General features: G+C 41.8%; 3 protein-coding genes across 3 annotated transcripts; 1 reads left to right on the top strand and 2 right to left on the bottom strand.

The window, feature by feature from the left end:
* Positions 1-628: 628 nt before the first annotated feature.
* On the bottom strand, positions 629-1963 carry LOC311057350 (centrosomal protein 43-like; the record flags this gene model as incomplete). The annotated part of the gene is made up of 1 exon (XM_084074305.1): positions 629-1963. The coding sequence occupies one exon, from the start codon at positions 1961-1963 to the stop codon at positions 629-631; it is 1335 nt and encodes a 444-aa protein (XP_083930431.1).
* A 1871-nt stretch (positions 1964-3834) lies between these two features.
* Positions 3835-4638, bottom strand: LOC311056589 (26S proteasome non-ATPase regulatory subunit 8-like; the record flags this gene model as incomplete). Its single annotated transcript, XM_084073314.1, has 1 exon — positions 3835-4638. One exon carries the CDS (start codon positions 4636-4638, stop codon positions 3835-3837), a length of 804 nt encoding a protein of 267 aa, XP_083929440.1.
* Positions 4639-6083: 1445 nt separating this feature from the next.
* alkbh4 (alkB homolog 4, lysine demthylase) lies at positions 6084-10983 on the top strand (the record flags this gene model as incomplete). The annotated part of the gene is made up of 4 exons (XM_084074304.1): positions 6084-6200; positions 8247-8435; positions 9195-9465; positions 9728-10983. 4 exons carry the CDS (start codon positions 6084-6086, stop codon positions 10012-10014), a joined length of 864 nt encoding a protein of 287 aa, XP_083930430.1. The 3' UTR covers positions 10015-10983.
* Positions 10984-15015: the final 4032 nt, after the last annotated feature.

Raw genomic sequence — 15015 nt, 5'->3', positions numbered from 1 at the left:
CTGTACTGTGATTGGCTGACTCTATTCACACCCTTTTCGCCGTACCGTGATTGGCTGACTCTATTCAGACCCTTTGCTTTGATTGGCTAGCATTTTTTTGAGCTTCCATCACTGTGATGACCACTGTTGTTTCTAAATAACACTGCTCACTTCACACTGGGTGTGATTTTTTTGGGGCGGTGTAACCGCCCCCTATAAGTGAGTTTTGGACACTGACCAATCCTGCACCGTGATTGGCCAATAGTCTACAACGCAGTCTACAACCCTAACCCTTCCACAGTCAATGCAAATCTATACTTTTGCAAAGTCAGCCAATCACATTACAGCTAGTGTCATCACCACTAGCTGTAATGTGATTGGCTGACTTTGCAAATTCAGGACTGTGATTGGCTAGCGAAACACATGACACATGTGCAACCCTATGAATAGCAGTATGGACTTAAAAAAAAGTCATTTATCCTTTTTTTTTAAGTGAGTCATGTTGTGATGACCACACACCGCCCACTTCACACTGGGTGTGATGTTTTTATGCCATACAATTTTTTGGGGCTGGGGACCCCCTAGAACCCCTTCAAGGACCCCTAGGGGTCCCCTGACCCCACTTTGAGAACCACTGATGTAGCGTGTCTCAATGTGTCAGCTGGGATACACTCAAGTCCTGGGTGGTTTCATCAAACTTGTCGCTGATGTCAGTTCCCTCTACGGACACCTCCGTCATGGCTTTTCCTATACTCAGCTCACTAAAGTTAGACAGGTGTGAACGACGGCTGTTAAAATCATCGTCATATTCAACATCTTCACCTAAGCCCAGAGAGCCACTTTTATCCTTCTTGACCGGCGAGTCTCTTGTTCCTCTGTCCCTGGAGCTGGATGTTCCATTCCTGCAGGGTTGCATGTCCCTGTGGCCTCTCCTCTGCGGGATGGGGTCCCACTGGGAGCCCCCAGGACTGTCTCTGGTCCTGGACGACTCCACCCTCCAGCCGTGGGCCTTCTGCGGTTTGGGCAGCGGGTCGCCGATGTAGCGGCCTCCCTCGTCACCAGCGTCCTCCACGTCCAGGTCTGGTGCCCTCCTCCTCAGGAGGACGGAGGAGGAACTTTGGCCGTCTCTGGGAGCTTTGCTGGGCCTGCCGACGCCCATGCCGACGTCACCTTTAACCCCGGAACTAGAGGTCACGCTGCTGGGGTTACCGCGCACAAGCTCAACCCCCTTACTGGTCATCTTCTCTTCAAAGCCTTTGGCTGGACGGGTCGTCTCGCTGACGTCACCCATAACCACAGTCTCACACTGAGCGGAAAGCCGTTTGTACAAGCCCAAGAACTCCTGGAAGTCTGTCTTCGTCCGTAAGGCTTGGTCTGTGGCCTTTAGCTCATCACTGATGAACCTCTTCAACATGTTCTTATTAAAATGAGGGAAGAGATCCCTGAAGACGCGTCTGAGATCTTCTTTCAGCACGGCTCCACTCCTGTCCTTGTCATAATAGTCAAACTTCTTCCTGGCGTCTGCAATTTTATTTGGGGACAGTTCCTTTGGAATGTTTGTCATTTTGTCTCCCTCGTTGTCGGGGGGTCTTGCTGACTTGGCCAGCAGCTCCAGCAGAAGGGGAGAGTTCCTATTCACGTCCGTCTCGGACAGACCCAGCTCACAACGCACCTGTGCACGACTATGCAGTCCATTCGTAGAGCTGACTTCAGGCTGGAACACAGCCAGGGTGAAGTCCAAGTTAAACACCTGGAGAAAGTCTAGAACGAGACTGGCAACCAAACGACCGTCTTTGGTACTGAGGCATCTCTTCAGGTTTTTGTTGACATGCTGCGTCTTGTTCTCCAGTTTATCCTGCTCCTCCTCTATGGCCAGAAACACAGCAGCGCGCATCTCTGCCTTCAGTTTGTTGAGGATTCCGTTGTTTTCCAGGTTGTGGATCAACAGATCCCGTAGTTCTGTCTCATCCCCGGTAGCAGACATGCCGACAGCTTGCTAGTATACAATGATGACATTACCAGGGAATTCCATATTTGGGTGTACAGTAGCTGACATCATAGTGATGACATGGTACAATGGTGACGTTATCAGGGAACTCCGTATTTGGGCATGACATGGATGACATGGTACATCTATTGGCTCTTTTCGAACACAAGAACTACTGTAAGTGAACCGTGCTTTGCTGTGAAACATATTTCACAGGTTGTGGATTTGTTTACACACTATGTTTACTATGGCTCGGTTTTAGATACATTTGGGCCTCTGCTCAGGAGGTGGTACTAACCTCGAATTCTGGGAACCCAGTATTGAGATGTTCAATTTCTAAAATGGCTTGTAGATTGGCTAATGGCTATTGTCAGGGCTCAGTTGAATAGGACTCAAGTGGTTAATTCACAATGTACTTTTTCCCATTCCTAGAAGTGTAGTGGAGTCAAAAGTACAATATTTGTCTTTGAAATGTAGTGGAGTGAACGTCATAGATATTTTTTTTTAAAACAGTACGTAAGTAAATGTACTGTTTGTTACAAAGGGCCAACCTTAGAGACAACAGAGGACAGCATGATGGTAAAGGTACCTTGTAAGGACAACCAGGATCTAATTAGATGATGTGGCAGAGCTGGATATTTCAGCAATATCGACAAAGCCAAGTGCACAAGGTCAGGGGTGTGACAAGACTGTGAAACCTCTCTCACAGGTCAAATTGGCTGACTTCTAAACATTTATATTTCCTCGTGAACTAAAACAAGTCAGTGACGTACTTCTCCTCCCATGTGTTCTGGTCCACAATGCTACCAAACAGTGGACATTTTGCACATGTGAAAGGCTATGCATGCACAGAGATGTAAACATTGTATCACTGTGCCCTAAAACATATAGCAAAACACTAACAGCCAAAACATCAACAACAAACATCAAGGCCACATGTGATTGTTATTTTCTTAGATAGACTGACTGATTGATTGATTGATTTTATTTTTTTTTTCAGACCTTTAAGGATCTATTTGGTTCCTAAATATCAAAAATGTACCTGGGGACCCCTGGAACGTCCTCAAAGACCTCTGGAAGTCCACAGGCCCCACTTTGAGAACCAGTGGTATATAGGACATTGTTTAATTGCTTGATATGCTGATATATTTATTTTGTAATACTGTTATTGCGGTACAGCTCTTAGGATAGAATGTATCTGTCTAGTTGCCCATTTGTTTAAGATGTCTGCAATTCAGAAATCTTCATCTTACCAATGACAAGAGATGACTTTGTGCCTTTGTCAATATAATAATTAATAAGATACATTTCAAATATAAAATGAAATGAGTTCGTTGACATGCGTGTTAGGTAGCAGACTCACTGTAATGCACTTTTATCTGGCCTGCCCAAGATGTCCTTATGAAACTGCAGCAAGTTCAGAATGCTGCTGCTAGAATCCTAACACAAACTAAAATGAGGGATCATATCACACCTTCTATCAATCCCTTCATTGGTTACCCGTGTTTAAGAATTGATTACGATTCTTTTGTTATTTTTTTATATCTTTCCCCACTTTACCTCAGTGATATGATTGTAAACTATACTCCTGCTAGGTCACTTAGGTCAGTGGTCCTCAAAGTGCGGTCCAGGGACTCTCTGGGTTCCTTTAGGGGGTTCTAAATTGACCCTTACAAGTCTGCAACTCTAACAGTATACAAATGAAACCAAATGGACCCTAACGGGTCCATTTGTATACTATCAGAGTTAAGGGGAGACCATGACATTTTTAAGTTTGAGAACCACTGACTTAGGTGATCTGACATCAATCTGATCATGCCTAGAACCTGGATAAAGGTTCTAGGCATGCACGAGTACGGACAGACAGACTACACAATCATTTCCAGCTCTCGTGCATATTCCATGACCTGCTGTGCCATCTCTTTGGAGGCCATGGTCACGTTCTCTGTTCTCTGCTGCCGAGTGGTGTAGGTGTAATATCCATCTGGGCGCCGAGTCCAACCTCTGTCCCTGGCGTACTCGCTCATCCTGTCTGGAGAGTTGAAGAACAGCACATGCGTGGCTTCATTGAACTGGATCTGCTCATATGCCTTCTCTATGCAAGAGGCAATGGCGTCGCGAGTCGTGTCCAGCAGAATATCTATGAAGAACGTAGTATACCTTACTGTCTCAGCAGGGATATCCCCTTTGGCGAGAAACTCCTTGTTGTAGCTTCCCTCCATCAGATGCTGCCCGAAAGACACCGGGTGTCTGATGTAGTCATTGGTGGTGATGGCTGCTGCGCTCAGCCTCTCCAGCTCTGTGTGGAACTCAGACAGATGATTCTGTGACAGCAGGAAGAGGAGGTTCAGGCCTAGCAACTGGTGCATACAGGCTGATTCGGACAGCTCGTCTTTGTAATCAAAGTAGTAATTTTTGAGCTGGTCCACGTATCTCTTAAATGAAGGAATGTCCTTCTTGAGGATGCCGCACAACGCCCCGATCTCCAGAACACCACGGGCTATGAGGAGCTCCTTCTCGGTGCGCTTGGCCCCAGTAGGCAGAAAATCTAATTCCATCAGGGAGATCTTAAGTTTACTTAAAAGCTCTCCACATATGCTGAGGCTGGGGTCTTCCTTCCTCCATTCCGTCTTCAGTGATTCATACAACCCCTCTGTCTCTTTCAATGGCATGATACTGATTTCTGTCTTTCTCTGCTCTCCTGAACACATGTAGATTTCCTATTTCTCTTCTCACTTCTATCTTCTATCCTCTGCTGTTCACTATTCCATCCTTTCTCTCGTGGACATCTAAAGGTATGTATAGGCATCTTATGTTAATCGACCAGAGGTCTGGTCTGACGTCACACACAAATCAACAATGCTGATTTGCGCAGGATGTGCCCTGAATTTGGCATTCATTGTGTGCCACGGTTATTATAGTTAAACTAAAACTAAATAGTGAAAAGTACAATTGACAAAACATTTTAGTTCACTGAAATAAAAGTAAAAAATAGGCTTTTACATAAAAAACAATAACTAACTGAAACTGTATTGTGTGTTTGCAAAACTTAATAAAGCAAACTAAAATCATAGAGAAAATGTCTGTGGTTTTAGTAAAAAAGAAATGGCACATCTACAAGCTCTCTCTCTCTCTCTCTCTCTCTCTCTCTCTCTCTCTCTCTCTCTCTCTCTCTCTCAATAATTGCACCATGGGGAGGTAGTCGTGGTCAGTTATCTCCCATAGGTTTGAGTTGAACCTGCAACATAGCCTGCTTTTAAAATAAAGGGACAACAGTGACATCACCCGGACACCACAGGTCAGTGCATCACACGTTGCTCAAAGCGGAACCTATGTGGACGGATTGCAATGTTAGGTGAGTCTATTTGACTGGTGCACAACGTTGCCATGTCCGCTTATTATAAGCGACTTTGGGCCATAGAGTTAAAAAATATTCTTTGGGCTTGTTTCCTACTGTTGCTTGAACCAGTGGTTCTCAAACATTCACGGACCCCCAAATTAATATGTATTTGTCTGCGGACCCCTAACTTAAAACATATAATGCCAGGGACTCCCATACAAGATTTTTGTTGTTAAAATGTTTAAAAAAAAAATCCACATTTTTTTTCAAGATTTTATTGAAAATAGCAGCTTGTATATCTGCTATTTTCAAATAGCCTATGTATAATAAGTTTAAAGCAGTGGTTTTCAACCAGTGGTCCGGGGACCACCAGTGGTCCTTGAGGGGGTACCAGGGGGTCCCCAGCAAAATGAGTTAACGTAGCGTCACAATCATTTTAACCACTTAGCTTTGGCTATTCAAAATGAGCAGATCTACAAGTTCATAGTAGAGTGCCGCGCTATGAGCTTGCAGATCTGCTAATTTTGAAAAATCTTGAAAATGTGTGCAAATCTTTTTAATTCAAATCTTTGCTTCTGGGGGTCCCTGGCACAAAACATTTTCAGATGGGGGTCCGCGGCCAAATGTATATCAATTTAGGGGTCCTTGGCATGAAAAAGGTTGAAAACCATTGGTTTAAGTGCTCTTGCTTATTTTGGGCTGGTTTTCAATTCATAGACCTGGCTTGCTTATCTCTGTCTCAAAACCTGGCAACGCTGGATGTGCACCCACAATAACATGTCCGCAGACAACAGCGGTGGGTTCGCCCCACAATGCGGGTGTAAGGGTGTCAGAAGTTGTCTTTTCTGTGAACATCTGACGGCAAATGGAGCCATAAGTGAGAATGCAGCAACGGTAAGAGCGTTTCCACACCCGTTTGGCCGAAAATAGAAGATCTACAAGCTCATAGGGCGAAATTGAGCTGACACATATACAGTAGCACAGGAGAGCATCATACAGAATGCCAGTGGTGGGGGAAAAGTACTCACATTTTGTACTTAAGTAAAAGTATCAATACTGCAATGTAGAAATGCTCTGTTACAAGTAAACGTCCCGGAATTAAACAAATTACTTGAGTAAAAGTACAAAGGTATTGGTATAAGAAATGTACTTGAAGTACCAAAAGTAGAAAGTACTCATTATGCAGAATGTCTTGTTTCACACGTTTTCAAATCTTTAGAAAATAGCAGATCTACAAGCTCACAATGCCGCATTTTGAGCCGGAATGTATATAGGGTATATAAGTTGTTAATGTATGTTTTTTTAATAATACAAAATCTACAAAGTAATTAACTAGTTACTGCAGATGTCAAATAATTGTGTGGAGTAAAAGTATAATATTTGCCTCTGAGATGTAGTGGAGTAGAAATAAAAGTTCTGAAGTATTACCTAAAAATTGTACTTAAGTACAGTACTTGAGTAAATGTACTTAGTTACTTTACACCACTGTCTTTGAGATCTTAGTTGTCAGTTGGGAAGCAAGCTATTACTTTTATGTATCAGGAGGTGGCGCTCGAGTCAAAGTAATGATAATCCTAGCCTTGGATCAAGACGGCCATTTGATTGATTGATTGATTGATTGATTTAATACTTTATTAACAGTTTGCAAAAAAAGAAGTACAGTTTAATACAGGGGTCTTCAACCTTTTCAGGCCAAGGACCCCCTAGCTGAGAGAGAGATGAAGCAGGGACCCCCTCTATATTGTATAAAATTGTGTTTCAGATTAAAGTTTTTTTTCTTTACTTAGTCTGCTATTTTTTCCTTCTACACCTGTAGCCTCTTTGCCAAAAATAGCCGATCTACAAGCTCACAACGCGTTGTGATATTGTAGATCGGCTATTTTTGGCTAAAGTTCTCCTCAGAAAATGGATGCTAGGGTTCAAGTGGTTAATGTAAAAAAAGAATCCTATCACACAAAGATTTGGCGGACCCCCTGTAGCAACTCTGAGGACCCCCTGTTGAAGACCCCTGGTTTAATACAAATACAATGCTAAAAGGATTGAACCCAAGAAAGCGCTATGGTATTAATGCGATTTAGAGCAATATTAACTTCACATTATACTTTGCAAGCTACTTATATTGTGGCTGGCTGTTACTGCCAGCAGGTACAGTCTGTGGTTGATAGTCTCGAGCTGAAAGCTCATACTGTGTCCTGTCAGAAACTCAGATCATCTCTGAAATGCTCTTTAAATACCTTGATAAAATAAAAATAATATAATACATCAACAAGCTGGACAGTAACTCATTTGACATCATCAGTGGAAGTTGGACCAGTTTGCCCAGTGAAGTAGCAGCACCAGCGTGAAGTTGCCCTTTAGACATAGACTTGGAGGCTACTCCTCCATATGCTGTTGAAATAGATAATAACCGATCTGTTGTAAAACTCCACTAAATAAATTCAAAAGCCGGAAGTCTGATACGAATTGTCCCACGCAGCGTTCAGCACACTGACGTGTGTGACTGCCTGTTACCCTAAAACGTTTTTAATTTCAAGGAACCCAAATTTGACATTCATTAGTCCACACAGACCCCCATTTGATACAAATTCTAATCTACACTCTACATTTGTCAGTGTTTATTTAACTCTGAGACTGTGCAAAGGGAACCAAATGGACCTGTGATAACTTAAGGGCCCATTTGGTTCCATTCAGTGGTGAGTTCTAGGTTTTTTCGGAGGGTAATTGATAATTATTCATTTGGACACCTACTGGTCTCTGTCTGGACCCTACGTTGACAACCAGGGATGTATCACATGTCAGCTTCTGCTGCTGATGGCAAGTGGTTTACTGTCAACCGCAGAGGTCCGTCATCTTGTGTTGCAGCCACATACTCTCCACATACTCTGCAAAAAGGGTTTTATGCCAGATGACCTGTTTTTGACGTCATTGTTGTTTGTCCAGGTTGTTCATCATTTCCACTACGATCCTCTACTGGGACTAGCTGTGCGTGAACATGGCAGTCCTGTCTCTTTCCCCTTTCCTGGTGTCTTTTTGCGGGAAAACTTTGTATCTGAAGAGGAGGAGGAGGAGTTGATAAAGAACGTGGACCAAGATGTCTGGAACAAGTCTCAGTCTGGCAGACAGAAACAGGTCTTGTGAAATACTGTCTCTGTCTATATTATCCGTTGTGTGTGTGTTGGCATTGCTTGTTTCACAGGATTATTAAAAAACATGTATATGTCCACGGCCATACCAAAATGTGGCCATAATGTATACATTATCGTTGCTGTTGGGCAGAAATCTTGTATGTCCATATTTCAACTTTTCATATGTTTTTCAAATTCATGCCCTGGGCCTACTTCATCGCATAACGGTCTTGCACAAAAGTAATGTTAGGGATATTTTGTGAGACTGCATATAATCGTGGGGGTCCTTGAGACAATCCGGTTTGACCGGGATTGTCCCAGTTTCAAGCTCAGCGTCCCATGTCCAGAAAAGTTTTTGGACAGCCAGTGACCTTATCATATCAAACCATATCAAAAAAGCAGAAATAGCAGATCTACAAGCTTACAACTCGTCACTTTGTGACGCATTGTAAGCTTGTAGATCAGCTATTACTGCTTTTTTACATGCATACAATTATTAAATTATTAAATATTTCTTTGCATATTTCAGTTATTTGTCACATCTGCCCTGTGCAATTTTTGATTACGAAGCCTAAAAGGCAAACAGAAATAAAATTTGTATTCATATGTTCCAATGTTCAATGCCAAACACACAATTAAATCGTTAATCGCAATTGTTAGTTTGACAATTAATTGTCAACTTAGATTTGTAATCGTGACAGCCCTACGGTCCTCTGTAACTGCAAGGCATAAACACCTCCCTTTTTTTGGGTCATCATGGCAGGACTTTGGTCCGAAGGTGAACTTCAAAAAGCACAAAGTGCGATTGGGCGGCTTCTGCGGGCTGCCCGCCGCCAGCCGTCCCCTGGTGGAAAGGATGCTCGCAGAGCCCGTCCTAGAGGGCTTCCAGCCAGTGGAGCAGTGCAACCTGGACTACCATCCCCAACGAGGCTCCGCCATCGATCCACATCTGGACGACTCCTGGCTGTGGGGGGAGCGGCTGGTCACCATCAACATGTTATCGGACACCACGCTCACCATGTCCATTGAAACAGGTAAGGGGCCGGCTGCAACTGTCGATGATTCTTCTTAGTCGTTTATTCTATCGATTTACTTTTTCGGAATAATCGAGGTGCGCGATTTTCTTTAATCATTTTTTTAAACTATCGAGGAATTAAAATTGAGAATTTGAAACTTGTAGATCTGCTATGAAAAAAAAAGAATTGAAAGAAAAAAGCTAAATTACATTTTCCCCCCAAATCCTTTTTTTTTAATAAATTGTTTTAATTCGATTAACTGTTGCTCCACTAAAAACAGGTCTTGAGGAACTGGGTCAAGGAGAAGTGGGACTTGCCGAACCGGGTCAGCGGGAGGAGGAAGTCCTTGTGGCCGTGCATCTCCCTCGTAGATCTCTGGTGGTGCTTTTTGGCGAGGCGCGCCACAAATGGAAACACGCCATCCTCAGGAAGGACATTCATGCACGCAGAGTGTGCACCACCTTCAGAGAGCTGTCTGCAGAGTTCCTGCCCGGAGGAAAGCAGTCAGAGCTGGGAGCTCAACTCTTGGACATCGCTCTGACTTTCCAGGGGACTCCAGTACGGTGACCGAGATGTCCCGGTTAGTCCGGGATTGTCCCAGTTTCAATTCTGTTCAATTCTGTTCAAATTGTTCTATTCTGTTCAAAGGTGCAGTCACTAGGGTCCCTATCTTGCCTTGCCCCTTATGCCTAAACGTTTCTGGCATTTTTTACTATTCTTAAAAACATTTTAAAATTATGAAAATAGCCAATCAACATGTTGTGAGCTTATAGATTGGCTATTTGAACTATTTTAAAATGTTTTTCAAAATAGTAAGATAGGGCCCTAGGTGTACTATGTGCTTAAATACCCCAGCCTGATGAAAGCACCAGGTTACAATTAAAAAATATTTCCTTTTTTAAAATGTAGCGAAAAAGAGACGATCTACAATGTGACGCCTTGTGAGGTTGTAGATCGGCTATTTCCCGCAATGTTTATCGAATTTAGGTGATTAAGGGTCCCAGTATGGGTTCTTGTAAAAAATGCTTACCCTCGACTCCAGTCTAGGCCGAGAACAAAGCTGCTTTGATTCAGAGGCATTGAGAGGAATTACAAATACGCGCCGCACACACACTGAGTGCAAAACTAGCACTTTGAGCAGGGGGTTATCAAATAGATTTGACCCGAGGCCAAATTCTCACATAATAAATACTCTTTGGACCTGGCCAGGCCACAAATACCGCACATGCACTCACTAAATCGCAGTGTCCTGATTTAACAACGAGTCATTTCAATCCTGGTCAAGCAATATGCCGAAATGTATTTTTAATTTGAATACATTTCAGACATTTCTGACCAATGCAAAGCTGCAATATAATAAACACCAATACATTACAAAAATGGTATAATGGGTCTTTGTAACAAGAATATCATTTGTGCTTGTAATTTGGGTGTATGCATCAACATGCCAATGCATTTATGTCAAAAAGCCAAAGACTGATCATTTTTTTATTTAACTTTAAGCGCCCCATTCATTGTCGATGCGGCAATGGACATTTAAAGGCAGGCTTACAACTACATACTTACGCCTAGTAACCTCATTCATACTTTAAAATGTTCATCTTACTCTGGACATGTTTGCCTGAAAAGGAATCTTTCAAATGTTGCATAGTTTTAGAATTGTACTCCTTTAAAAGTTCAGAGATTTAGAATGGAGGCGGATGGAAGGTTTTGGGACCTCAAAAAAACTCTTTCACCTAGAAACTCCATTCACAGTTCAAAAATTCCCCCTTACTGTGGACATGCATCCTTGAGATGTTTTACCTTGTAAAGATTTGTAGTTTTTGAAATATTTAACTTTAAGCGCCTAATGCATTGTCAATGGCAATGGATATTTAAAGGGAAAAGGGTACAAAGTTTTCAAGGCTAAGTTAACAGAACAAGTCAGAACCTCTGTGGTGCAGTGGTTTAGCTACAGGACCTGCAACCAGAAAGTTACCGGTTCAAATACAACCAGGACAGGTTTCCAACAAATACCTGACTCTTGCACCTTTATCTGATCTTTCACTGAAGAGCGTGTAAGACACCATAGAAAGTATGTACCATGATGGAGCAGTGGTTAAGATTCAGGCCTTACACACTGAAGGTCCTGAGTTCAAATCTCGCAAGGACATCTTTCTAACTTTTACCTGGGGCTTTTATCTTTATATAATCTTTCAGACAAATTCCACGCAAGTCAACAGAACATTTAAGGACCTCTGTAGTGCAGTGGTTTAGATACAGGACTTGCAACCAGTAGATTCCTGGTTCAAATCCAACTGGCACACTTTTTTTTTCTTTCCCAAGACTCAAGACCCAAAAGAGTCTTGAGTCGAACCAATTACTCCCGCGCCGCGGAGACATCAAATTTCTCTTTTGGGCCTTGAGTCCCAAGACTCAAGGCCCAAAAGAGAAATTTGATGTCTCCGCGGGAGTAATTGGTTTGACTCAAGACCCAAAAGAAGGTGAACTGACTGTAATGATTCAAAATGTCATATATAGAATAGAAACCCCATTCAAACTTTAAAATGTTCATCTTACTGTGGACATGTTTGCCTGAAAGGGAATCTTTGAAATGTTTAATAGTTTTAGAATTGTACTCCTTTAAAAGTTCAGAGATTTATAATGGAGGTCGATGGACGAATTTGGGACCTCAAAAAAACACTTTCACCTAGAAACTCCATTCACAGTTCAAAAATTCCACCTTACTGTGGACATGCATGCTTGAGATTTTTTCTTTTGAAATCATTTGTAGTTTTGGAGATATTTAACTTTAAGCGCCCCATTCATTGTCGATGCGGCAATGGACATTTAAAGGCAGGCTTACAACTACATACTTACGCCTAGTAACCTCATTCATACTTTAAAATGTTGATCTTACTCTGGACATGTTTGCCTGAAAAGGAATCTTTGAAATGTTGCATAGTTTTAGAATTGTACTCCTTTAAAAGTTCAGAGATTTATAATGGAGGCGGATGGAAGGTTTTGGGACCTCAAAAAAACACTTTCACCTAGAAACTCCATTCACAGTTCAAAATTCCCCCTTACTGTGGACATGCATGCTTGAGATTTTTTTTTTTTTTTAATCATTTGTAGTTTTGGAGATATTTAACTTTAAGCGCCCCATGCTTTGTCGATGCGGCAATGGACATTTAAAGGTAGGCTTACAACTACATACTTACGCCTAGTAACGTCATTCATACTTTAAAATGTTCATCTTACTGTGGACATGTTTGCCTGAAAAGGAATCTTTGAAATGTTGCATAGTTTTAGAATTGTACTCCTTTAAAAGTTCAGAGATTTATAATGAAGGCGGATGGAAGGTTTTGGGACCTAAAAACACTTTCACCTAGAAACTCCATTCACAGTTCAAAAATTCCACCTTACTGTGGACATGCATGCTTGAGATTTTTTCTTTTGAAATAATTTGTAGTTTTGGAGATATTTAACTTTAAGCGCCCCATTCATTGTCGATGCGGCAATGGACATTTAAAGGCAGGCTTACAACTACATACTTACGCCTAGTAACCTCATTCATACTTTAAAATGTTGATCTTACTCTGGACATGTTTGCCTGAAAAGGAATCTTTGAAATGTTGCATAGTTTTAGAATTGTACTCCTTTAAAAGTTCAGAGATTTAGAATGGAGGCGGATGGAAGGTTAGGGTTAGGGTATAGGGACCTCAAAAAAACACGTTCACCTAGAAACTCCATTCACAGTTCAATTCCCTGCGGTGTCTGCTGATTGCAGGTTGCTGTAGTCTGTTACGTTCCTTATGAAACTACTGTATCAAACTGCCATAACAAACTACCGTATCAAACTACCATCAGGTACTACCAGGAACGGCGTACCTGACGTTCCTGGAACTACCAATTTTTTGAAAACCACTAGTATTTGTTTTTAAGTTTACATAATATATGCACGTGCAATCAGTTGTGCACTGATGAAATACAAACGGAACTATGATGGTGTAAGAGCAATCGCCAGCTTCTCCTGAAACGCGGGCAAGTACTATAGCACCCTCTTCAGTTGGGTGGGTAGTTGGGTGACCACAAGCGCTCGGCTGTACAGCCCTTTGATTGATGTCATCACTGCCAATGTCACTTGTTTATCCTGTATGAGTTCTCTCTCCTGAGTGGATAAAATTGAAGACACTGAGGACCCCCTAGGGTTCCTGGACCCCCTGTTGAAGACCTGTATAGCAATGATTGCTATCAGAATATACAACTATTTAACACTTTTAATCTGTGCTGTGTTGTTAAAGTGAAACCATATCGCAGATATACATCAACTGGATGGTGGGAAATGTTTTTAAGTATTTGACCTTTTTTATATGCTCAGATAAATGGCAGAATTACAGAAGTAAAAATGTTTCCATGACTCACATTTCTGTCGTCTCTCTTCCTTATCTGCGCATGGCATGGTAACATCACAGGAAATGTCTGACACAATGGCCTGGACGGCTGCACAGACAAGCCACAAGGATCTTAATTTTTACTAAGAAATGACTGACATTGTGGTCAACTGGTATAGTGTTGTTTCTCGAATATTTTCATGTCAACCCCACATTGGTACGCACCATTTGGAACTTGCCGTCACTATTTTGGGCATGTAATAGCCCAAAATAGTGTAAAAAATGTAATATTTGTGTTGAAATGCAGTGGAGTGGAAGCTATCAGTAATCAAGTATCAAGTATCAAAGTACAGATACAAAAAAAAAGTTCTTAGGTTAAGTACTCAAGTAAATGTACTTCCTTACTGTCCATCACTGTGTACCATGTAGGTCTGCTGGCTGATTTGATAGTATGTCACAGATATCTGTGAATGTGTGCTATCTCTCAAAAGCACAAGTGTACAGTATATAATATATCCCATTTTGGACACATTGTGTGATGGTTTGTTCTCTCTATTATTTATTAATTGTGATGACGGAGATGCTCATTTAGAAAAGAAACTGCTTGACTACTTTCAGAGATGATGCTTTGGGAAACATGCATTATCATATCCAAATGTATATAAAACTCCTGTCCTGTGTGGTAATCTATAGCTGAACAAACTATGCATTGCTGGCAAATCTAGCAGTGCACAATCATAGGACCACAATGGAAACCGGGAAAGTCCCCAGGACTTTTTTTGTTATCCTTTGGGCCCAAGTGTTTTACTGTACTTCCATGCTGTTTGCATTTTTGACAAATTGATTGATTGATTGATGTACTTTATTTAGTAAGATATGAGAACATCAGTACATGGAAGTACAAATTCACAATACAAGGTCTACTAAACTGGGAGACTCATTAAGCACTGAGCTTGTTTAAGATGAGATCCCCATGCACACAAATCATGATGACATATAAGAGACAGACAGATATACACACTACTATACAGAAGGTCATACAATCAGCTTACAGGTTACTGGTATGAAGAGTGAAACAAAATGTACAAGAGAAGAAAAAGAAATAGGGGGGGTAGGTTAAGACTTAGACAGGGGCCAGTTTTGAATTGCAGCCTCCTGAAGGTGTATCTTTAGGGCAGTTTTGAAAGTCAGTAGG

This window comes from Gymnoscopelus microlampas (assembly GCF_963454915.1).
Source record: "Gymnoscopelus microlampas genome assembly, chromosome: 12".
NCBI classification, from domain to species: Eukaryota; Metazoa; Chordata; class Actinopteri; order Myctophiformes; family Myctophidae; genus Gymnoscopelus; species Gymnoscopelus microlampas.
This window is presented reverse-complemented; position numbering and strand designations above follow the sequence as displayed.